Here is a 26,109-nt window from a genome sequence, read left to right on the forward strand (position 1 = left end):
CATTTCCTTTCTACCGCATCTGCTTTTGCTGACGATTAAAGAAAGTGACCCCTGCGGAGCACTTGGCTGCCCCAGCACATAGATACCCTCTGTTAACTAGGTTCTTTGGTCACCAACAGCCACTTCTTGTGACTAGCATAAACACAACTTAAAGAAAACTAAACTGATCAGGTCTTGGAAGAGATGAAAAAATGAGATCAGCAAAAACAAGTGGCTGATTCCATTGAGGTGCTGCTGGCCAAACAAATAGACTCTGTCCTCTCTGGCTCTTGGTCATTTCTTTAGTATCCCACTGTGAGGGAGTCTGGTCTGGCTTGGTGACAGCGCAGCTAGGAGGTGTGCTGAGCAGGTGTGTGCTCTCCTGCCCAACTCCCACACGGGGGCAGCCTCAAGCCACAGGCACCAAGTTAGTCCTGAGGCCTCTGCACCTGTGACCTGCAGGCAAAAGAAACCTGAGTCAACCTCACAGTTCCAGAGGAAGGGACTTAAAAAGGAAGCATTGGAGACAGAGAAAATATGCACGAGAAGATCCATGGACCTTGTAGTATTGGTCGGACCCTTCTCTGTTAGAGATCCATGAAGTTCCTGCTGGAGGACAGCATGTACCATGGTGTCTTCTCACTCTCTGCACATCTACTGTCCTTTGTGACCCTTGGTATTCAGGAAAAGTACATCTGTCTTCTCTATAAGGTCAGTGTGACGTAGCTGGACACATTTTTGATCCTAACAGACCATAAGTTAGTTAACCACTTTGCAAGTAGAGCGGATCATTTGCATTAGACATTTTCTCTAATTTTTTGTTCTTTAATTATAAAATGGGAACTAAATCAGGTGGAGGATTCCTGTTCCATGCCTATCTCATAGAAGGCTCCAGAGAAAAGTCTGCTGTTACCTTTGCAGTATCAATGTCGTTATTACTATAGATTCCTAACATCCTTCCTATTGTCTGGTGCCTAATAGGTATTCAGAAGGTGTTTAGTGAATGAGCAATTTGTACTTTTATACATACACATGATCATATACATATAATTTAATTGAATATATATATATATATATATATATATATATATATATATATATATATATATTAGGAAAGTGCTCAAATGAATGTTAGCTACTAGTAGATTATAGCTATTATAATAATGTAAATTTATGATTCCATTTCCAGTGAAGATATAAAGAGTTCTTCTTATATATTTATTTATATTAATACATAATTGACACACAAAAGTTGTGCACTCAATTATATATTTATTTCATAATGTTTTATTACAAGGTATACAATGATGTTTTGATATATGTGTACATTGTGAAATGGTTCAATTAAATTAATAATTTCACCAATTCACTTGCTTTTAGTTGTCAGAACATTTATCATCCACTCTCAGCAATTTCTAAATGTACATTAACTCTAATAATTATGATATAAATATATCTCTGGGACTTATTCATTCTAACAGAAATTAGAAATTCCCCATACCTTCCACCCCTATGCTCTGGAGACCACCATTCCATTCTCTGCTTCCACGAGTTGGCCTTTTTCATGTTACACATGTGCACTGTCTATGCCTGGCTTATATCATTTATTATAATGTCCTCCAGTTTCATCCACTTTGTCACAAATGACAGGATTTATTTTTTTTTAAAGTTTGGATTTTATTCCATTTGATATACTACATTTTACATATTCATTCATCTGTTACAGACAGGATGTTTCAGTGTCTTGGCTATTGTGAATAATGTTGCAATGAACATGGGAGTGCAGACTTCTCTTCAGCATACTGATTTAATAGCCTTTGGCAATATACCCAGAAGGCGATTGCTGGAACCAAGGTGTAAACAATTATCTGCTATGTGGTCAAACAGCATTTTCTAATATTGGTTATTTTTGATATTTAATACTTATTTGTGTTTTTTCCATCAGCAAAACTCAGTTTAATGCAAATGAGTAAACTGGAAGTATATGTCAAAGGTTTTTAAAGCATGCATGCATTATTAGATATTTCTATTTCTAAGTGTTGATCCTAAATAATCATGCACCAGATTGGGCTATATGGATGCTTATGGTGGTTTATTTATAAAAATATTAATTACAAAGGAAAAAAGGGCTGGGGATGTGGACCAGAGGTAGAGGTCCAATACCCAGCATCTCAAAACAACAAGAATCTGACTCCTACAAAAAAATGTTGGTACAATAAATAATATAAATTGATAAAATAGAATGATATGCATTGATTTAAAACAGTTTCGTTTTTATTAGCACATTATAATTATATACAATAGTGGAGTTCATTCTGATACAATCATACATGACTAGAATGCAGTTTGCTTCATTTCAGTCCCAGATACTTCCTCTTTCCCTCTCCTCTTCCCTGTCTCTATTCCCTTCTTCAACTCTACTGATCTTCCTCCTATGTATTTATTGTTTTTTAAATTGGTGCTTTATAGGTACACATAAAGGTGGAATTCATCTTGGTACAATTATATATGTTCAGATAATAAATTTGGTCAATTTATTCTACATCCTCCCCTTCATAGTCCCTCCTCCTTCCCCTTCAATCCTGCTCTTCTACTACTTTGGTCTCCCTTCTGTTTGCATGGGCCCCCTGCCTTTTCCCCCTTATTTTTCTCTAGCTTCAGCATATGAGAGAAAACATTTGCCATTGATTTTCTGAGTCTTGTTTACTTCACAAATTCCATGATTTTATCCCTCTTAATAGCTGAGTGAATTCCACTATATATATTACATTTTCTTTATCTTTTCATCTGTTAATGTGCACCTAGACTGGATCCATTACTCTGCTATTGTGCACTGCACTGGCATAAACATTGGAATGCATGGATCGATATAGTGTGCTAATTTTAAAGCACTTTAACATTTAATATTTAATGATATAGAAGTAAACAATGTATTATGACCTCTTTTAAAAGAATTTGATGATTGTGGAGAGGTTGGGTATATACATTTATGTATGTATGTATATGTGGGGATTGATAGAGTTTCCTGAGTCATACACGAAAATATCAGTAATAGTGTTTATTTCTGAATTGTTCATTTATGGGTAAATTTTTGTTCTTTTCTTTTTGCTTTTCTAAGTTTTCCACATGAGTCTATATTACTTTTGAAGTATGGAAAGATTAATAAAAAGAAATAAACCATTCAGTGAATTAAAACCTTGAAAACAGGGAGGGGTCACAGTGGGTAGGAATGATGGTGGAATGAGGTAGACATCATTACCCTAAATACATGTACATAGACACTAACAGTGTGAAATACTTTGTGTACAATCAATGACTTGAAAAATTGTGCTCTATATGTGTCATATAAAATAAACTGCATTCTGCCATCATGTATACCAAATTAGAATAAATAATTTAGTTAAAATAATAGACAAATATTTGTTATACAAGTTAAACAAATAAAATATTGAAAACATAAAGACAATCTTTGAGGAAAAAGAGAGAAATATATTTTGCTTGTTTACAAAGTTAAAGATGTAATAAACAGAAGTGCTCAATAGCTTCCAGGACATTCCCTGAATTCACATGACTTTTTGCCAAAAACTCATGTGAAATCTAAAAAATTACTTTACCTATTAGCACCCACCCACTCACACAGGTGAAAAAATAGGAAAAAAATTGGCCTAAAATATGTAGAAAAAATTTCTTCCTTTATTTAAACAGAACAAAATTAAATTTAATTAATGACAGTGTTAATAAAACTTCAAAAGTGATTTAAATGTTTACAAAAGAAGAACTCTAAAAAGATTCAAAAAATATAATATTTTATATGAGAGATATTTGAAAATATTTTATTATACAAGAATTTGGCTTCAGCTGAATAGACCAATATAATTGTACAAGGTATTTTCCAAATGTTATAATTATTATGTTTATGTAAAAATTAACCATTTACCCTGACCATTTTAATAACAATTGTAGTTGGATATGGTGTCTCTTCCCTGTAATCCCAATGACTGGGGGCATTGCGGGTTATGGCAGAAGGATTTCAAGTCCAAAGTCAGACACAGCATTTAGTGAGGCTCTAAGCAACTTAAAAAGACCCTGTTTCAAAATAAAACATAAAAATGCCTGGGGATGAGGCTCAGTGGTTAATCACCCCTGGGTTAAATTTTCAGTACCCAAATCATAATAACAACATCATTCATTACAAATAAATACCTTCTAGTCTTATTTTTTTTTAACCTCTTCACTGAGCAAACATTCCCTGGAGAAACTGGATCCTTCTAAAATTAATTTTCACTAACAATCACTAAAAGGCCAAAACAGTATAAGGAAGACCTAAATGAGAAATAAGCAGGTTTGTATGGCTCCCATAGACTAGAATTTAAGAAACACATATATCACAATAAATGTGACTTCAACTGCTAATCGGACTCACTGTCACCTCCAAATGTATCATGTTATCATTTTATCAACTTAAGTCTTCATATCTTCTACAACCATATACAATATTCTTAAACAAAACATAGAATTCTCTGGACTTCGTTATTTTTCTCCTGGCATCGAGGGATCTATCACAGCTTTTTCATTTATCAGTCACTCATATGAGAAACTTGAGTTCAGGATCTCATTAGCTCCTGCCTGCATTATTTTAATAGGCTCCTAATTTTTCTCCTCATCTCATCTACTATCACTTGAACTCAAAATTATCAGCCTCCCAGGAAGCTCAAATATCACTTTAATCATACTACAACTCAGTTCAAGAATCCTAGCTTGAATTTTATCCTATGAGCAGTAAAAAGCAAAGTATAATGGCATTCAAAGGCTTTTTCTAATCTTCTGCTTTTTCTCCATATGAACTCTGGGGAGTCAGGATGATCTAGAACCAATTCTATGAGTGTCTTGCTCAGCTGTCCTCCCACCTCACTTTCTTGTCAATGCAAATTCATCCTCCCAGCATGCTCAAATGAAATGCAAATACAATTTTCAGTAACCAGTACAGCTGTAAATGAACTCTTTTCCTTTATAATTTCATGCTCACATATTGTCTAACCCATGAACAGGGCAGCAAGTCATAGTGTCTCCTACTGACAAATAAGTATAATTATTTTTTTTTAACTTGAGGTAATTTTTTGTGGACCCTTTATTTGTTGTACTTCTCACAGTTTCTAATGGCTAGAAAGTGGTAAATGCTCAATTAATATTTGGTGAAAAATGAAGTATCTTCATTTTTAGGTTTTATACAAAGCCAAGTGTGTGGTGTGTGTGTATGTGTGTGTAAGAGACAGAGAATTTTTTATATATCTCCAAGACTTTTCTCTAACAAAAAAAAATACTATTTCAAACTAGTTCATGTAGGGGGGATTTTCAAGACCATCCCTATGTTTGGTGATTCCTCAGGAAAACTCATAGGACTCAGCATATAGTTGTATTATGGCTACGATTTATTACAGCAACAGGATACAAAGCAGACTCAGGCACAATTTTTTTTTTTAGCATCAAATTGTCACATGTATTGTCTACTAGGAAAACTCATTAGAGACTCAGTGCTGAAAGTTTTTATTAGGTTTGTTACTTTAGCACACTTTGCTTAATTTGGACCCAAATGCATGACTCTCAGAAGGTGTTTATCAAGAATCACAGTTTGTGCAATCTAGGCACATTAAGCATCTTGTATCATTTAGATGAAGTTTTATATCAGGTATCGAAATATTTAGATCTCAGATTCCCAGACACTAGCAAAGAACGACCTGGTAAACCTTTCTAAAGAGAGCAGTCTTGAGTGTGCTTTATCATATCTTTTACATATTATTGATTTCACATTTTTTTATGGGAGAAATGTTACAGTGTTTAATGTTTAAAAGAGTCAGATTTAAAAGAGTCAGACAAATGAATTTTTAGAAATTAAAACCTAGCATTTAATTGTGGTTGCATTCCTAGACTGGCATCCACTGGGTAAGAGTTATGTAATTTTGAAATAATTTACTTACACTGGTATTTCAGAATTTCTTTTTTCCCTTGTAAAATGAGGAATGTTTCTTAAATCAACATTTTTGTACTTGTCAGGAAAAAGGAATTAACTATAACATCTAAAGCAAGCAGACCTTTTTGAAAAAGTTCGTCATCTACTTTTTAAGTGCCAACCAAATGCCAAATCACTGTTGGGAAAATCTTAGGCACATCAGCTTACTAAATCCTCAAAATTGCCTCAAGTGTTAGTAACAGATTTAATTTTACAGATTTTTAACTTTGAGAGCCTAAGTAACCACATCCAGGTCTACCATGGTGGAACTGAAATTACACTTAAACCTACCTCATTTATAACTCTTGTTCTTAGCTTTATGCTAACTCTCTCTATCTAACTTCAAAGGCACATAATTTTTATTTTGAATTATTTCCCTCAAACTCTGTTTCTTTGTTTGTTTGTTTGGCTGTATCAAGCACTATTTTTTTTCTATAAAAACAAATTTGTAATGAAAGGATCTGAGGAAGAGGGGTGGGGCTGTAGCTCAGTGGCAGAGCACTTACCTAGCCTGTGTGAGGCACTGAGTTCAATCCTTAGCACTGCATAAAAATAAACAAAGGCATTCTGTCCATCTACAACTACAAAAATAAACAAAAAAAATAAAGAAAGAAAGAATTGATGATGAAGAGGGGAGATAAATCAAGAATCAGAGTTTTCCCATTCTCTGCTCATCCTAAAAGATAAAAAAAGGAAAAAAAAAGCAATATGCTTAACTGTGTTTACCTTGATTAAAGCCACATTTTAATTGGAAGAGAAAGGGTGAAGCTTATCACAGGATAGTTTTTCATTTCCAAGTCTTGCAGAGGACAAATCAAATGATACCCACTGCACAAAAAAAAAATCATTAGGAAACTGCCTATTTAGAAACTCTTCAGCACAGAACACACTTTCCACCTTTATCTGGCATCACCCTGTTTGAAGTTATACCTGTACCAGAATCTTGGCATTACACATATCATCTGTGGGAATTTTAAAGCATTTATTCACAAAATGTGGATCCCTAGGCTTTCTGTGAGAATTAAATAGAATAGTATATTTTGTGAAGATCGTGAGTTCAAAGCCAGCCTCAGCAATGATGAGGTGCTAAGCAACTCAGCCAGACCCTGCTATAAATATAAAGTACAAAATAGGGCTAGGGATGTGGCTCAGTGGTCCACTACTCCTAAGTTCAAGCTCTGGTAGCAAAAAAAAATTATATTCAAAAGGCCTAGTGGACATGTTTGCCTGCAATGATTAAATAACTGACTTAAGAAGGTAGCCAGCAAGTGTCCTTACCACCAGGTATCACCATTGGGCCAGGAGTACACACCTAACTGCTCCAGGTAGAGGGGTAGAACCTAGGAGCAAAACAAGACTACCACTTTCACCTACAGTACATTCAAAATTGATATACACTTTCCTGCACTTTGGGAGCTGGTATTATACACACACACTCACACACACAAACAGACACACAGACACACAGACACACACACACACACACACATACACACACACACACACACACACATATATATATATATATATATATATATATATAATTTTCACCATTCATTATTCTCCTTCAGGGGTGCTAAAAATTATGTACTATAATTAAAAAATAGCTAAATATAATCAGATTTGTTACCCAAGTTTAATTTTTAAAATTATCCTCAGTGGACTATTTATTAATTTTGAGAATCAATAGTGCTTTACATATCCTTTGGTTTAGCCAACCAGATATTATTGGGATTCCATAGACTTCAATATTGCCACAGTGGACAATTTTCTGGCTCCAAATCCACAATTCAATGACATTATTTCCTTTACAATTTTAAAGGGATGATAGATTAAAAGAAAGTACAGTATTTTAGTGTAAAAATAAAGTTTGTGACCACTATATGTGGGTTAAACAAAGATTATTAACCCTTCTCCTTGACCTCAAGAACTCCAAAATTCAGTTATAAACTTTTTTTTTCCTATTTTTTTGAAAAGAAAAAAACACCCTAGGGCAAATCTGTCAGTCTGTGAATAATCCTGAAATTACTCAAGAAACATTGCCACACCTGGCTGCATTCTGTAACCTACTAATGTCTCTCCCAGAGAGTGCACAGGGTGCACAGGGAGAGGCTCATTCCAAAATAAGCACAGAGTTTGGGCTTCCCTACTGGTTCTAAGTCCCCCACATGGAGACTCACAGTGGTCACTTCAAGACAGGTAATTCGATGAGTATTAGCTTGGAGCTGGAGGTGCAATCTACAGTCTCATCAATTGTTGCCTCATGTTCTAGGAGCACTTGCCTTAAGTTAAGGCCGACCTGGCCTTCCTCAGCCTCAATCTGGTTGTGCAAAACCCCTCCTAGCCCACCAGAAAGAAGAGTGACATCAAGCACAGGCTGTTCACAGTGGTCGTTCTTGGAACTCAGAACATGTGGGAACTTTTTTAATTTTAACAACAGCTCCAATTCCACTTTGTATTTTACAAATATGGAAATGTCTTAAGGGAAACAAGAAGCATCTTCTCTCCCCCTTTGGCCATTGCTCCCATTCCTAGAGAATTGGGAGAAAAGAGCTGTCATCAGGAACCATTTGGAACCAGGAATGGAGAAGTCAAGGCCAACCTAGTTAAACCCATTTGTGGAGCACTTTGTGCTGATGGATACATTCCTGACGGGTTTCAGACAGGTCTCTGGAGGACAAGGAATCAGGAGGCTGACTGCCTGACTGGAACGAAGGGGCTAAGGGAAGGGATGCTTTTCACTAACAAGCAGATGATGCGCAGGTGGGGTTCGGGGGCTTGGGCGGACCCGGATGCAGGGAGGGCAACTTACCTGGAGGACTTTGCAGTGAAGCTGCCACCATACAGCAGCCACATCTTGCAGAAGAGGACACCATTGATGAAGGGTACCGAGGAGAGCTCCTGGAGCTCAAAGTCCACCTTAAACTTAAACTTCTTCATCATTGTGAGAGCCAGGCGCTGGCAAGCAGGCTGCACGGGCTGCGAGGGCAAGCGCCCCCTTAGCTCTGTTGAGCCCCAGATCCGCCCAAACCCATGGCCAGGGCCTCCATCTGAGCTGGGGTGGGGGCTGTGCTAGCCGACAAGGCCAGGACTGGGACCACTGCTTCTGCCTCTCTGGGACCACCGCCTCCCCTTCTCGTGGCAGCCAGGGCCTGAGTGCAGCGGCGGCTGTGGCCTGGACTCTGGCCGCCTTTGGCAAGCGGTCGTGCTGCAGCTGACCCAGGGAAAAGGTGCCCTTTAGGTGCGCACCTCTCTGCTGTGGCCAACACAATATTTTTTATACGATGGACTCTATTCAGATCTATTTCTTTCCCAGGACTCCACTCCAAAGTGGCACGCGGTCACACGTACAAGGTACATATGACAATCCAGCCTCATCTCAAAGTTAGCATTTTGTACCTCTTACTTGCAAATGTTCTCAAATACTCTATGTGGCTTTTAGCATTGCTTACATTTAAACGGAGCATGTTGGTACCTGTCTGTAATCCAGCTATTCAAGAGGCTGGAGCAGGATGATGATGAGTTTGAGACTAGTATGGAGAACAAAGTAAGATCCTGTCTCAGCAAAGACAGGGCTGGAAAACAGATGTGGTGGGCCATGATTGTAATCCCAGTGGTTTAGGAGGTCGAGGCAGAAAGGATCAAAGCCAGTCTCAGCAACTTAACAAGGCCATTATCAGCTTAGTGAGACCTTACCTCAATAAAAATTGAAAAGAGCTTGGGATGTGGCTCAGTGGTTAAGTACCCTGAGTTCAAATACCAGTACCAAAAAAAAAAAAAAAGAAGATGAAGAATGGGGAGAAGAAAGAGGGGTAAAAGGAGAATAAGGAGAAGGAGGAGGAGAAGAGAAAGAAAACAACAACAGCTAAGGGCAAATGGACAACCCTGACCTAAGGCAGACTCCAAGTACAAGCTGCCCATTCCCTCTACTGGGCACAATGATATCTGGCTCTAGAACCCAGCAGTAGAAAGTCACTTGATAGGAAAGGGGACACACTTGGACAAGCCTGACCCCTACTTGGTCTTTTGACACTGATTTTTAGGTGGTTCTTGCTTCACATTACACTTTACTGTGATTGGCACTGACTGTGGAGAGTAGCCATGAAAATTAATTCAAAACCAATCTCCCCCACTCCCAAAAGTGATTTTCTGTTTGTTTGTTTTTGTTATTGGAAGGTGTGTAGGGGCTGGTGGTGTACCTGGGTAGAGGCAACTTGGAGGGCAATGGCGAGACAGAACTAGAAAACTAGACCCTATTTGTTGGTGAATCTAGCTTTCCTGCTGGGTGTTTTTTCTTCCTGGACTAGAGCTCCTGTGACCCCTGATGCAAGCAGAGCCTGGCTGCATGTGGCCTCTGGGAACCAAGGGCCTCAACTCCCCAACTCCCCCAAAGGCCACTCTTACTACCCTTGCCACTGTAGGTTTCTTCCTTGCCCAAAAGACACTTTACTCCTCTTTGTGGTGCAAAAGAGCAACCTCAGGTCAAGTTGCCCAGGGCCACCTCCGCGGTCTGCCAAACTGCTCATGGTCACTGAAGTGTATGCCAGTCTTTTTCACCTTGGTGGCAATGATTCCTCTGATAATGTCTCTGTTTCTTGTTAATTCCCTCTAGGGAGCATGGTCCTCTCAACAGCCTTCTGGAAATGGAAAGAGACCTCAGGCCATGTTCCAAGCCTGCCAATTGCCACTTAGCAACCCTTGCCTGGGTCTACCTCTCCAGCCCCAGCTTTCTGCTCTCCCCAAGATCCACATGATGAGTGGTCTCCTATGTGCCTTCTGTGGGCACCTCCCAGCCAAACATTCTGGTTATCCCCCCACAACTTTGTTCACTACAGTGGCTTGGGTCATAGGATTATCTAGAGAGTCCTGACAAGGTACCAGACTGAAAGTCTTTAGGATAGAAAGGATGGGAGTCTTTGGATTTGGAAAAAGCCTTGGACAAACAAAAGCTTTGGAGAAGATTCAGGAAAACCCCTGAGAAAGAAAGTTGAATTGTGTTCTGGTTGGGATGGCACCTACCTGGAAACCCAGCTAAAACCAGTCATTGTTAGAGCACCTTAGCAACCAGAGAGGGCTTCTGAAAATGCCTTTTGTCAATAGTTATCTAGGATTCAAAACATGCTAATTAACAGAAAAAAAAAAATATATATATATATATATATACACACACACACACACACACACACACACACACACACACAGAGAGAAATATATCCATTTGATGGATTAATCCACTGATTGTATTATAGTTCTTATGATCTGATCATTTCACCTCTTGCATTAACACAGAAGTTTTGGAGGACAACTTATATCCAAACCATATCAGAGACACTTGCCTTTGACATATATCTTCTTCTCCCCAACTTCCCAAAGAACTCACCTCAGTGGATTATGGATACTGGACTCTCATATTTAACATACAAGGGGACCATAACCTGGGTGACTCTCCTGAAGAGACCTATGGAGTTCCTCTTTGGGAAGTTCCTTCAGGTAGGAATAAGGCCCTGTCATTTGTCTATGTTCCCTTAATTCTTTTCACCTTTGATGAGCAGGACCACCTCAGGAAGAAGGACAGGTTGGGTTTTGAAAGTCGATATTTGTTAAATTCAAAATTTTGTTCTGATACACATAGGTTAATATGTTTTTCTAATTCATTCTTCTTTGTTCTAAGGCCAATTTACAAGGGTTAATTCTCAGTCTAATAGGTTTTTAACAAATAACCTACAAGGCTTTTGTTTGTCTGTTTTGTGTAGGGGCACTGAGGTACTCTCTGTCTACATGTATTGCCATGTCTATATATATTTAGTACTAAAAATTGATATATGAGCTCAGAAATTAAAATTTAAAAAATGGACACAAATACTTTTGCTTTATATGATTTAAAAAGTTCAATTGAAATTGGGTTAATACATAAAAGTCAAAACGTTTTTAAAGTTACTAATGCAGAGTTTTGTTTCTAGGTGATCAAACATTTAATAAAATTGTAATGTCTATAAAGTGTCTAACATCCATTGTCTCTAGGATTTGTCTTCAATGGGAAAAAATATAAATGCTATTCAATGCACTAGTCTTACACCTGTTTTAAAAAAATGTAAATTTGATCTGACATATGAAAGTAATCATGGATGTGTTTGTTGGAGACATCTGATTGGTTAACAAAGTTTAAATGTTAACTATTAAATGTAATACCAAATAATCAAACTTTTTAAATTCCATAAGGTTAAATGTTTAACCATTCTTGGTGTTTTCATATTTTGGTAGATTTAAAAAAATTCAATTTACTTTACATTTTATGCAAATTTTCAAGTGGTTTCAACTGCATTTCAATTAAAATACTATAAATATATTTCCTCTTACTAAAATGGATTAATTTATCTAAATTCAGAAATTGATAATGCTTATTTTAAGGTATAAACAAAAAGAGGAAACCCTGGATCAACAATTATTAAAAGTTTTCAAATATAAAAATATATTTAGTAAAAAACATGTTTACAGGTAAGAAAGTCTTTTGTGGTAAAACATAATTATAATACATTTAAGTAAATAAGAGGTCCTAAGTAATTAATGTAAACATCTATAAATAAAGGAGAAGTATTAAAATGTTTTTTTTATAACTAAGTTGTTTATAAATGTAATACAACTAGATAAAAGTATTCAAGGTTATTCCCTAAGAGCAAATATTAATGTACTGATATAAACCAAAGTTTGATTTACCTATTAAAATGACAAACATTTCTTAAAATATTAGTTACATTGTGTCTGTTAAGTTTTATTTTCTAGAGCTACTAACTGGACAAATGAAGGTTTGTATACCTCTGGTGAAACAGCAACTGTTATTTTAGAGTATTGTTCCACATTACAGTGTCTAAAACTTGGCTGATATAAAAAATATCAATAAAATTATAGTACACTACTCTTCTTTACATATTAAGTGTGCTTGCTTACTTCGGCTGGACCCCGAAATCGCGCTTTTGTGGGTTTTTTGGCTTAAATATGACGCATAACTGAAGGTGGTATGTTACTCTGAACATCTTGCATTTAGAGAGTAGAGTGTCTGCTGCTGGCCAGCAATAAAGGCTTAATTGGAATGGCAATGTGTGGTCTGAGAGTTATTTCAGGGTCTCGGTATCCATATAACATTCATCTAGAGGAATTTTGCAGTCTGAGGATATAATTCTTTTTTTAGTTATGGCACTTGCTCCCAGGTGCAATGTAATCTCTTGAGGGTTTTAAATGCTCTATGGCCAGATACTGAGGTGCACACTTAGAGTTCCAATAACTTGGGAGGCTGAGGCAGGAGGATCAGAAATTCCAAGCCAGCCTGGTCAACATAGTCAGACCCTGTCTCAAGTAAAAATATAAAAAGTGTTTGGGGGTGTAGCTAAGTAGTAAACTGCCCCAGGTATATAGTCCCCGGTACTACACACACACACACACACACACACACACACACACACACATGTCCAGCAGCTTCATGCATGCCAAGTGATTGCCATCAGATTCAGACAACTCAAGGGAGCCAAGACTTACCATGTAATGGCTTAGAATATTCCGTGGTCACAGTGTCCCAGCTGATGATGCTACTGTGAAAGATTTCAGAATGAAAATAAAATTTATGTACCAAATCCTCATAAAAGTGGAGGGCAAAGGACCATGCAGGAAAAGGTCCTTGAGCTTGATACTCTGATAATAGACTTTCAGGAGGACTCTGACAAAACCACAACATGTCACCAAAAAATGGCTTCTAAACTCCTGACTTTCCAAAGAAGATCACAGGATTTTTATCATTGGCTCTCAAGAGATTAATAAAACACAGAATGGGACCTGCAACTTCCAAGAAACTCCAGGAGAGCCTTTCTTCTGCACTTCAGTGGATTCTATTATGGTTCATTCTCAAGCACATTTTGAAACTGCTGGCCAATGATTCCGAAGAAAATTAAAAACAGTAATGGCTTTCACGTGGAATGTTCCCGTTGAACATCTCTAAAACAGCTGCTCTGTTAAGCAAGGTGAGGTGGGCCATGCCTGTAATTCCAGATTCTGAAGAGCCTGAGGAAGGAGGATGGCAAGATTCAGGCCAGACTTGGTCATTTGGAAAGCCTGTTTCAAAATAAACCAAAGAGAACTGGGCAGTTGGCCTCTGGTACAATGCTCAGCACTGGAGGAGGGGAGAGTAAGATTTAAGTTGGTTTTATCAAGTTCTCTGATTACATGGAAAAAGTAACAACTAAATCATCTCTGTTAAAAGTTGAAGTATTATTACATAAGACGTAACTTTCTGTATTGACTATAAATATCTTTCATCACTTTGGTTAAATGACTTATCTTTTATAATGATTTGGGACCCCAGGTTTCATTAAGTGCTTTAAAATTTTTGAGATTATTGACTAACTTTTTATGATCAAAGTCTACATTGTCATTTGACCTTGAGCTAACATTGGGATGTTCTAGAGAACTCCTTATTTGCTCAAGGGATTTCTAGAAGAGAGACATTAAGGCAATTAGCCTAATTTGATATGAGGGGAAGTCCTGACAAATATAACATAATTTTTTCAAGTTATATTTATTTATATATTTTATTAATATTGGATTTAAAATGGCAAAAATTCATAAAGAATCTCATGTTTTTAGAAATAATTCTATACACTATATTAAAATGTATGCCAATCAAATCACCTTGTTAATAACTTGCTATCATAAATTCCAAACAGATTTTTATCCATGACAATTCTAAATGTTTAGCATCAAGAGTTATCATTTGGGTGGGGATGTGGCTCATGTGGTAGCATGCTCACCTGGCATGCATGCAGCCCTGGGTTCAATCCTCAATATCACATACATATAAAGATTTTGTGTCTGCCAAAAAATAAAAATAAATAAATATTAAATCTCTCTCTCTCTCTCTCTCTCTCTCTCTCTCTCTCTCAAAAAAAAATGAGTTATCATTTGGATTATTGCCCTGAACATAACTTAAATCAGATTAATTGAATAAGAAACAAAAACCACTAACAAGTTTACTTGAACACAGATCTATCATCTATCTATCTATCTATCTATGCATTTATTTATTAATTTCTTTATTTATTGTTGCTAGGGCTCAAACTCAGGGCCTCATGCATGCTAGGCAAATGCTCTATCTTTTCAAAATTGGAATTCAAAACAGAGTGTAATGGTGAACACTTTTAATCCCATCTGCTGCAGTGTGAAACGATAAATACAATCTATAGGTTTGTCTGTTATGGGTTCCAGATTAGTAAAAAATACAGATGATGGATATAAAAACTTGAAAAAAGAGATAAGACAATTATAAAGCAAGAACTCTCATAGGCAGACCTGAGACTCCATTTTGCTACCTCCTATGAAAGACTGTTATAAGAGCTGTTTCTGAGAAACTCAAATGGCAGTTGTTTTCTTATTTTAAAAAATTGCACTTCTGTACTTTGTACTCCACAAATTGTACCCTTCTCAGGATGCACTGGTGGACATGGAGAGCTATATTCTGGATTTGATGCTATTGTGGGTCTACATGACTAAAGTAGATTCTCATCCCTATGACCCCCACCCAAATTCAGAATGTGACTGTCTAGTACCTGCTTGAAACCAGGACCTTGCTCAACTGAACTGCAAAGCTAATGTGCTGGCTCACTGACTGGAAAATTTTGATCCTGCCTAGAGCCCAGAGGCCCCACTTATTAATATTTTAATTTCTATGATTGGCTAGCTTTACATGAGGATAAGAAAGTCTCTGAGTTATGGATATTGTGCTTATAGTGTCTTTGGATGGATCAGGAAGCTGCTGTCCTCTCACAGAGCTTGAGACACTGTGGTGGGTGACAGTTCCTAGTCAGGTAAGTAAAGCTATCTTTTGGTTTGAACATCAGACTTAGAGTGCTTTCTGGAGGAACTCCCCATAACACCATATATTCAGCAGGCTAAGACAGAAGGATCTCAAATTCAAGGCCTGTCTCAGTAATTTAGTGACAACCTGTCTCAAAAAAAAAAGAAAGAAAAATAGAAAAAAGAAAAAATCTTTAAAAAATGGACTCTGGATGTGGCTCAGTGGTGTAGATCCCCTGGGTTCAAACCTTGGTAGCAAAACTGAATTAATGAAAAATTTACTTAACTAAATAATTAACTACTACAAATTAAAAAAAAAAGTTGAGGATGTAGCTCAGTGGTAAAGCTCTCCTGGGTTCAATGCCAAGTGTCAAAAAATAAAAAATAAAAATACATAAATTCAGGGCCTAAATATTTTTTAAAAATGAACACCTGTACTCATAAAATTTCTGCAAAAGTCTAACTCTTCATAGAACTGTAAAGGCCAGAGCTTGGAGATGAAATACCCAAGGCCTAATGAATAGGCAAAATTTAATTTAAAAGTGATTTCCTGGTGGAGGGACTCTGAGAACCACTCCCTCCAAACCCATCTTGTTGTTCAAATGTGGCTTAATAAGTTTCAATATTGATTCTTAGTCATCTATTAATTCCCACCAATGGGGGACTGGACCAACCAGGAAAAGTGTAACTTGGCACTGAGATAGAATTAAACCCTAACCATTATGTGATACATCCAGAGAAAAAATTTTCATCCCCTGGGGGAAACATAAATTGTGCTCAAATCAAAAGGCAGTAACTGTGTCAAATCCTAATGAAGGGCAAGCAGGGTGCTGGAAAGGGAAGGTCCCTTGGCAGCCCTACCTGATGGCAGGAACTATCACAAACCAGTCAGCCCCAACCTCAGTTCTGCATAAAATCCACCCAAACCCTCACCCCCATGTTTTCTAAGAGGCCACCTGGCCAGACACCACCTATTGTCCTTGAACTCAGGCCATCCTTGGTACTGAATCTGTGGAGCCATTGATAATTGATTCAAAGCTGCCTTTGACACCCTGTCTCCCTTTGCCCCCAGGATGGGGCTATTACTCATATTTCTTTGAGGGTGCTGCATTCCTGCCCTATTATGTTTGACCACATTTGTCATTTGGAGAGCCACTGTCGTTGTGACTTAGGTTGATTGTCATTTTGACCTGCCTTGTGCACCATGTCAGGGGTAATAAGAGAAGTCAGGGCTGTGGCATGAAGTCACCCTTTGAGCTGGTGACACACAGATAAATTCCAGAGAAACTTAAAATTAAATCAGAGAGTAGATTTCAAATATTGTAGAGCATAAAAACCAGAGACAGTGTTGGATGTAGCCTTAATCCTATATAGCTGCACACGCACACATAAAATTAAATGTGTTTCATTTGTGGCGAGTTATTACATGAAACAGAAACCAAATATAACCTTAGCCAATTGTAATTATCCAACTAACATATGATTATGTGATGTGAGCAGGGATATTTTCAACAAGATACCCCCAAAAACCATCACAGTTTAGATGCTGTGTCTCCCAACAGCTCACATGTGACAATGTTTTTGAAGGAGAAATGATTGGTTTATAGCCTTAAACAAGCCAGTGAATTAATCCCTAGTGGAATTAACTGGGGGATAATTGGGGCAGAAGGGCTGTGGCAAGAGAAAGCTGATCTCTGGGGTGTGAATATGGGTGTAGAGTTTGTATCTACAAGTGTCCAATTCTCTCTCTCTCTCTCTCTCTCTCTCTCTCTCTCTCTCTCTTTCTCTCTCTCTTTCTCTCTCTGCTTTCTGGTAATGTGAGCCTCTTTTCTATGCCACACACTTCTGCCATTAGATTCAGTCTCAACTTGGAGGTGCTGTCTCTGGATTGAGGCCACTAAATCCAAGCCACCTAAATAAACATTTCCTCCTCTGTAGTTGTTGTCCTGGGGTCTTTTGGTTACAACACCATAAAGCTAACTAAAACAAAGACAGACTGAAAAAACAGAAATTCAAGAGTCTAACCACCACCCATCAAACCATCCCTTCTACATGTTCCCTGGAAGTGCTCACCTCACATGGCTCATCAAAGCATTCCATCTCTTTCTGTCTCTCCTTCCTCAATTTTAGAATTTCATTTTACTCAGACTCTTGAAATTTTCCTTTTCTTCTTTTCTCCCAGGCCGAAAGCCTTGGAAAGTGCCTGGGGCAAAGGTTTTCTGGGAGATGTGCCCTGGGGCAGTCCCTGATTCTGAAGGAAGTCTCTGTAATTGGTGGCTTCCCTGAAGTCAAGGACACCTGTTGTCCAACCCTGTGTTTTTTTCTCCAACATCCCAAGTTGCCTCCCACTTCCACCCTCAGTGGCTTTCAGAGGTTCCCATGTCTGATGGGGCATAGTGCCCTGTGCCTGTAATCAAAGCAATCAGGAGACTTGAGGAAGGGGCATGGCAAGTTTGAGGCCAGCCTCAGCAACTTAGGAAGGACCTAAGCAATTTAGTGAGACTCTGCCTACAAATAAAAGCAAAAAAAATAAAAAGGGATGGGGCTGTGGCTCACTGGAAGAGAGACAATGGGTTTCATGCCCAGTACAAAGAAACAGAAGAAATATTGCCCTAAGTCTAGAAGACTGATTCTATCTTCCTTTGTGCTCTACCTAACTTATTGTGCTCATATTTGCTGCAAGTTAACTTGATACTTGTGTGACTGTGGGAAACATGGTTTCAATTCTATAATCTTTGTGGATGACATTACTGTCTTCAAAAAGCTGTTTTCTCTCTGGAATTTTCAAACTATTTTTGAAAATTATTTTTTTCAAATAATTTTGATATGGCAAAGATCCCTGCAGAAAGATATTTTCAAGTAATATTTTTCTTACATTAGGGATTAAATACTTTTATATCTCACAGTAGAAATAGGAGGGTCACATATGGACAGAATTGAGTCCATGGTGGGGAGTGCATGGACAAAGTCATCGCTAACTCTCACATCTTCTGATTCTGCACTCTTGCATGCCCATCAGATTCAATGAACTAATGCAAGGAAGAAAATCCCAGAATTATTAAGTGGGTGAAGATTTTGGAAGGTGATCACATACTTCTTTCTGATTGGATGATGATCAATCAGATGGAGGTGGGGGCATGGCCAGAGAGGTCCATAAAAGCTTCTGCAGAGCCAGAAGAGAAGCACAAGAGTCTTGCAGACTAAGGAGACACATCCTGACCTGCTGAAGCTCAGAGCACCTGCACACCTGGCCAGATCCTGTAAGTCCCTCACTGTCCTAAGAAACACCACCTTCCCTTCTCACCTGTGTGGATTGAGGAACAATTTTGTTTCTGTCTTTTCTCATGAACCAACTTAGGCCTTCAATTTTGCCTCTCAGTTTGGTTTTGCCTTTATGCTGAATATTAGGATTTCCATTTTGGTTTATGTCACTTTCAAATTTTTTTCTTTTCTTTTCTTTTTTTTCTTACCAGGTATTGAACTCAGAAGTACTGGGTATTGAACTCAGGAGCACTCTACCACTGAGCCACATCCCCAGCCCTGTTTTGTATTTTATTTAGAGACAGGGTCTCACTGAGTTGCTTAGCACCTGCTCTTACTGAGGCTGGCTTTGATCCCTTGATCCTCCTGTGTAATTCTCCAGAGCCCCTGGGATTATAGGTCTAGGCTCACATGCCCAACTTTTATTGATTTGTTTAATTTTTGTTTTCTAAGGTTTATATGAACAATATAATTTAATTATTTATCCATTTATTTATTTGGTGGTATGGTGATTGAACCTAGGGCCTTGTACTTGTGAGGCAAGCACTCTAATAACAGAGGTATATCCCCAGGTCACTATTTATTAATTTTTATGTGCTGCTGAGGATCAAGCCCAGTTCGGGCCCCAGCCACTTCCTTCACCAAGGACATTGGATATTTATTTCATTCTAATTGATTGCAATTCTATTTTCTGATGATGGAAATACTTATATTGTGTGCCTATAAATTATACTCTTTTGCTGGGTGTGGTGGCGCACACCAATAATCCCACCAACTCAAGGGGTTGAGGAGGCAGGATTATTAGAGTACAATGCCAGCCTCAGAACATGAAATGCTACACAAATCAGTAAGTCCTTGTCTCTATCTCAAATACAAATAGGGTTAGGGAAGTGGCTCAATGGTTTAGTGTCCTAAATTCAGTCTCCAATATCGGCCCCTAAAAGAGTATACTGTATGGCCTAGGTTGTTTTGTACTTTTATAATTTGATTAAACAAATTAAAACAAAAGCTTCAAATGATCTCATTGAACAGTTCACAGACTCTGTTCTTATCTGTTTGTTCTCTTTAAAATCCCCCTAAGATGGCAGAATTTCATATATGTAACAGATATCCATGAGACTCTTTTGTAATTTCCAAGTGTTTTATAATATAGGCACATGCTTTATAAATACTCATTTAAAAAAAATAAAAGGAATGTCATTCATATGAGGGCTAGTCTATTTCTACCTATATAGTTGTTGAATCTAGGAGCCTACTGTTTAGGTCACATGACACTCCAATTCCCCCTTTTAAAATAACAAATTAATAATCCAAAGCTTTCCCACATAAGGGTGAGATGTGCTTGTATACTTCCTAGTACCCCCTTCAAAGAGGCTGGCAATGGATGGGATAGTGACCTTTCCCTGGGCCATTTTCCAGGATTTTTCTTCATTCAGACTCCCCAGGATGAGCATCCATTCCCCACTCACACTGCTGGAGCTGGCAGGGCACAGCCTGCTGAGCAACAAGTCCAGGGCTGTCCTGGATCTGGAGGACTTGCCCATAGAGCTCCTTCCACAACTCTTTGTGGAGGCCTTCAGCAGGGAACACACTGAGGTCCTGAAGAAAATGGTTCAGGCCTGTCCCTTCACCCGCCTTCCCCTGGGGGCACTGATGAGAAAGCCACAGCTTGAGATGATCCAAGTGGCCCTAGATGGCCTGGACATGCTGTTTGCCCAGCAGGATAACCCCAGGTGAGGGGGACCTAGGTGGACTGGAAGGGAGCACCCTGGGTGCCAGAAAAAGGATGTGTATAGGCAGGGAGGAGTGGGTGCTGAATTGTGCACTACAGGCTTCCTGTGCTGCCAGCAAGGAGAGGCCTTGGCCATGCCGAGAACCATCTGGGAAAGGCTTCCAGATGTTGAGGTGCTTGTGGCAGCTGTGGTGACCCATGAAGGAGGCTATACCTGCCCCTGCCTCAGTCTGTAAAAGTGAGGGCACCAGGCTGGATGGGAGGGAAGTTGATGGAGAAAAATGAGACAGAACAAAGAGGGGGAGCTCAGGGCAGCAGCTAAGAGGTGAACAAGGGGCCTCAGGGGTGAGACTCTGCTTTTGTTCCTGCAGGATGTGAAAACTGCAGGTGCTATATTTGTGGAATGTTCCCCAGAACTTCTGGAGGATGTTGTCTGGAGTCCTGGTTGATGCCTGCTCACGAGAGGACATTAAGAAGAATCGAACATTGAAACTTGGTTCAGCAATGGCAGCTAAGCCACCCTTCAAGGTAGTCATAGACTTGAGCCTCAGAAAAAGACCCCTGGATGAATTCCTGACCCAATTGTTCCTGTGGGTCAGACACAGAAGAGACAGACTGCACCTGTGTTGCAATAGGCTGAAGATCATTGGGAAACCCACCAGCTATTCCAGGAAGGTCCTGAGACTGCTGCAGCTGGACTCTGTCCAGATGGTGGAAGTGCATTGTGCCTGGGCGCCCTCCACCTTGGCTTCTTGTGCTCCATTCTTGGGCCAGATGAGGAATCTGAGGAAGCTGCTTGTCTCCAAGATCTATGTGCCTGCCTACACCTCCCAAGAGGAGCAGGAGCAGCTGCTTGCCCAGCTCACATCGCAGTTCCTCAGGATGGACTGCCTGCAGAAGTTCTGTGCCAATGCTGTCTTCCTCCTTGAGGGCCACCTGGAACAGGTGCTGAGGTGAGTAAGAGGGGGTGAATATCCTCTGCAGACCAGTTACAGGAAATTGGCACCTACTAGCCACTGACACTCTCATGGTTAATAAGGCAGTGGAAGGTAAATAACTCCTCCTTTAGTTCCTATTGGATCCTGAAGCTAGTTCGCATAACATGAGTTGGAGCAGACTTTTAAATTAGGGTCCAGAGACTGGGACATGCCACCATGCTGGGAATCCAGTTGGGAGAGACAAAAGCTAGAAATGGGATTGGTGTTCCCTCCATGGGAGGCCTGTCCAGCAAAGGTGGTGGAAAAAAAAGTTGAGAAGAGTGCTTGGAAGGAGGGAAGCCCCAACACTGACACCTGTCAACAGGGAAGCTCTGTGATCCCCAGCTGGGAGCAGAGGACCTGCCTCTATACCAACCTGGGGAAGGCTGTTCTGAACACCAGGTAGTGATCCTGGGTGTAAGGGTCAGGAGCAGGGGTAGAAATCTTGCTGAGGGTATAGGGTGTGTGCCTCTCAGAGGGTTAATCCCAGTGGATTTTGTTACATCCTGCCCAAATTTGTCTTTCATACATGACTCCCCATGACCTCCTGTGGCCAGACCTGTAAGTGAGGAGGGAACACAATACGTGGACTCATTTGTTCACAGGAGATGTGGTGAAAGGCTCTTCCTGACATGGGGTGATGTGAATGACCAGATTTTGCAAAAGGAAGCATTCTAATTGTGGACCATTGTCGGATCACCAGGGTGACTTTGGATTTGGGCCAATTTGTCTTCTCCCTCCTTGACATTGCTCCTCAGAACTAACTGTCTGGTTTTTCATTAGGCACCTGAAGACCCCCTTGAAGACCCTCTCAATAACCAACTGCCCACTGTCAGATTCTGACTGGAATTACCTTTCTCAATATCCAAACGCCAGACAGCTCAGACACCTGGAACTGAGGGGCATCAAACTGCCTGATTTCAGTCTGAAGCCCCTCCAAATCCTGCTGGACAGCCCTGCAACCACACTGAACATCCTGGACTTGGCAGCTTGTGGGATCACTGATTCCGAGCTCCAAGCCCTCTTTTCTTCCCTGATCGATGCTCCCAGCTTGTGATCTTGAGCATCCATTGGAACTCCCTCTGTATGTCAACCCTGAGGGATCTGCTGCTTCACACTGCCAGGCTGAGCCAGTTGAGCATAGAGCTCTACCCTGCCCCTCTGGAGAGCTATGATTCCTGGGGTAGCATCCACCCCGGGAGATGTTCCCAACTCTGTGCTGAGCTGACAGCAACAGTGAGGGATTTTAGGCAGCCAAACATGCTTGTGTTCTGTATTGTCCCCTGTCGTCATTGTGGCTCCAAGTTCCTGTATAACCAGGGCCTGATTCACTGCTCCTGTCCAACAGCTGCCTAGTTGAGTGTGTTTCAAAAGTGTACCTCTAGGCAATTGTAGATATAACCAGGATGTAAGGTCACCTTAGAGGGAACACAGAGCCCACCATTTCAGGCATTGCCTAAAGAGTGGATGGGAAAAGGAAAGTACAGCAGGGGGCTCCATTGGAGGAAAGCTTTCCTAGGATAGGACCTTTAGGACATGTGTCTCTATAGAGACATACATAGGGACCTGGATTTCTAGAATAAAATTCAGGCTTGATGGGCACAGAAAGATGCTACTTTCTTTCATGGCTTGTTCATAAATCATTATAAAAGGAACAGAATCTCAAGGTTACTCTACTGTCATCGTCTGCACTCGATTTTCCTGGTTTTCTAATGAAACCTTGGGTTTCTCCAGGTGCTGATGGAGAAAGAAGGCATGGGGTACTTTGTGAACAATTAAGTTCAGCCCAAGGAAGTCAAGGTATCAAACTGAAATCTGGTTATGATTTGTGGCTACTCTGTGGCTTAACACATGCATGTTCACACAGGTGGATTGGAACATTCTATGTAGGAATTAAACAGGAGCCATTGAAAGAAAAGCTCTTCTCTGTGGACCTCAGTGCCACCCAGACATTCAATGCTGGTTTTTTCTCATGGGTCTCTATGTAGACCCAGAAAACTCAGGTCCTGGTCTCTGGGTATGCTGGGCAAGGGCATCTGTGGATAAGAAAGGCTCCATTGTCCCACTCCCAGTGCTGCAGGAGGTGTCCATTCTGCACATTGATCAGAGCCTCTGGGCCTCACCAAACCTTACCTGTCATCCACGTAGGTAGTCTGTCCACAGTTAAACCTTTGGTGCCCCTTGAAGGTACCCAAATTGGCTTTCAGCAAAATAGTAGAATCATATATGTAGATAACACTTGTAAATATTTCAAAATGAAACTGAATCAATTACAAGCTCTGGTGGGGGGGCAAGTTTAGCACATAACTGAGAGATCTTCCTCTAACAATTCCCTCCACTGAGAACTGGGCTGATGGGTTTGTGCAGTGAGCTTAGCCTTAGTTTCTCATCCAAGAATGAGAACAATGTCCACCCAGTCTTCATTTGAGGTATTCTAAAGCTGCCTGTGGACATGTTTTAATTATGGCTTGAATAATTCTCCACACATAGTGAACTGGAACACACTTTGATTTGTAAGCAGACTGCAGCTCACTCTTGGAACTGGTAGCAGAGTCTGCGTGAAGCACAGCTGGCCTCTCTGTCACCCACAGAGTGATCTTTGTGCTTTGCTCCCTCTTTGTGGCACTTCCTTTTCTCCAGCTCTACGTCTAGCTTGCACATGTGGGGCAGGTGGAAGGTTCTGAATGGCATTCATTTTGTTGGATTCAAGGATCAAATAAAGTCAAGGAAGATCTGCATAATGAGAACTGTCATCATGTGTTCTTGTAAGAGTTATCATGACTAAAAAAGGGACTTGAAGATATTCTGGTGCCTCCAGACCCCTTGAACTCTGGAAGGATTGTGAGGGCACTTTGTTTTCTCAGATGCCTGGGGATAAAGCACTCACCTCTCTTTAAGTTCCTCATCTTTTGACTCTAGGTTAATTTGTGCTGTGAGCAAGCACACAACTGTAGGATGTCATAACAAACATGACCTGGTTTGTAAGGGTGGCAGGGTCAAGAAGTGGGGACTGGGTTTCACTCCTTGGCCACTGAAAGATGCACAGTCCTTTCTACCCCTGTATCCAAAGAATCTACAGCCCCTTCTGGAACACTAGCCAATTTTACCTCCACAATTTAGAAAACATTCTATTCTAGAGAAATGACTTAACTTCATCAAAGCTAACTCAGGGAGCTGGGGACATTTCTCTCTGGTGGAGCACTTGCTAGCATGTGAAAGGGCCTGGGTTTCATCCATGGCATCACAGAGATAAGTAAACAAATAAATAAATTCAAAAATGATGTGACCACATTGGGAAGGTTTAATTGAAATAGAGCTGTCTATTTAGAAATGTTAGAAACATTAAAAAAGAAAGAACCACAACCCCCATGAAAACAATGGAATGCATTCTTTAATTGGTCTGGACAGGTGGGTCAAATTGATGTCCTGAAAGATTCTCTTCCACAAACAATTGGAAAATCTGGCTTGGTGGTGGTCAGCTGTAGTTCAAGCAGCTCAGAATGTGAGGCAGGAGGATGGTGAGTTCAAAGCCAGCCTCAGCATCTTAGAGAGGTTGTAAGCAAGTTTGTGAGACCCTGTTTTAAAAACTTACCTGGGGATGAGGCTCACTGGTGTGGCACCCTTGAGTTCACTGCCTGGTTCCCAAAACAATAACAATCAAGTACGAAAAGCCAGTTGCAGTGGCACATGCCTGGAATCCCAGGTACTCTAGAAGCTTTATGATTTTATTCCTTCTTCCAAATTTACTAACTGGTGCATGACCCATCCTTATTTTTTTCAGTCCCTTGAGATGCAATATTGGGCCATTTATTCGAGATCTATTTTCCTCATAAAGCTATTTCTTGCTGAGGACTTCCCAGTTAGAATTGCTTTTGCTGTATCCCCAGGTTTGAATATCTTTTGTGGCCCTTTTTCATTGGTCTGCATGCATTTTACACTTTCTTTTTTATTTTTATTATTTTTTTTCTTATTTCTTACATACATAACAATGTTTTGATTTCTTCAATGACCCATTGGTTGTTGGGGAACATGCTGAAGAATTCCCATGCTTTGTAACTGTGCAGGTGTTCCCCCTGCTATGGATTCCATTCTTATTAAATTTATGGAGATTTATTGAGAATACATGGAGAATATGTCGTGTGCTGTTTAGAAGAATGTTTGCTCTGCAGTGGTTGGGTGGGATGGTCTTTAAATGTCTACCCTGTGCAGACATGATCTTTCCAGTGCTGAGAAGGGGAGTTGACTGGGCTGGGCATATGGCTCAAGCAGTAGTGTGCTTGCCTGGCATGTGTGGGGTCCAGATTCCATCCTCAGCA

The 26,109-nt window shown here is 39.8% G+C and overlaps 1 protein-coding gene across 3 annotated transcripts; it reads left to right on the forward strand.

Moving 5' to 3' along the window:
• The first annotated feature begins 357 nt into the window (after positions 1–357).
• Positions 358–24,540, forward strand: LOC144368197 (PRAME family member 27-like). 3 transcript variants are annotated; one of them, XM_078026849.1, is made up of 4 exons: positions 358–690; positions 18,843–19,083; positions 21,188–21,769; positions 22,577–24,540. In XM_078026849.1, exons 3-4 carry the CDS (start codon positions 21,243–21,245, stop codon positions 22,848–22,850), a joined length of 801 nt encoding a protein of 266 aa, XP_077882975.1. In that variant the 5' UTR covers positions 358–690; positions 18,843–19,083; positions 21,188–21,242; the 3' UTR covers positions 22,851–24,540. The 3 variants fall into 3 exon arrangements, with proteins under 3 accessions (XP_077882975.1, XP_077882976.1, XP_077882977.1); XM_078026850.1 differs by lacking the exon at positions 358–690 and adding an exon at positions 14,682–15,834; XM_078026851.1 differs by lacking the exon at positions 358–690 and having other exon boundaries at positions 15,864–19,083.
• Positions 24,541–26,109: the final 1,569 nt, after the last annotated feature.

The sequence above is a fragment of the Ictidomys tridecemlineatus genome, chromosome 11 (genome assembly GCF_052094955.1).
Source record: "Ictidomys tridecemlineatus isolate mIctTri1 chromosome 11, mIctTri1.hap1, whole genome shotgun sequence".
Classification (NCBI taxonomy): domain Eukaryota; kingdom Metazoa; phylum Chordata; class Mammalia; order Rodentia; family Sciuridae; genus Ictidomys; species Ictidomys tridecemlineatus.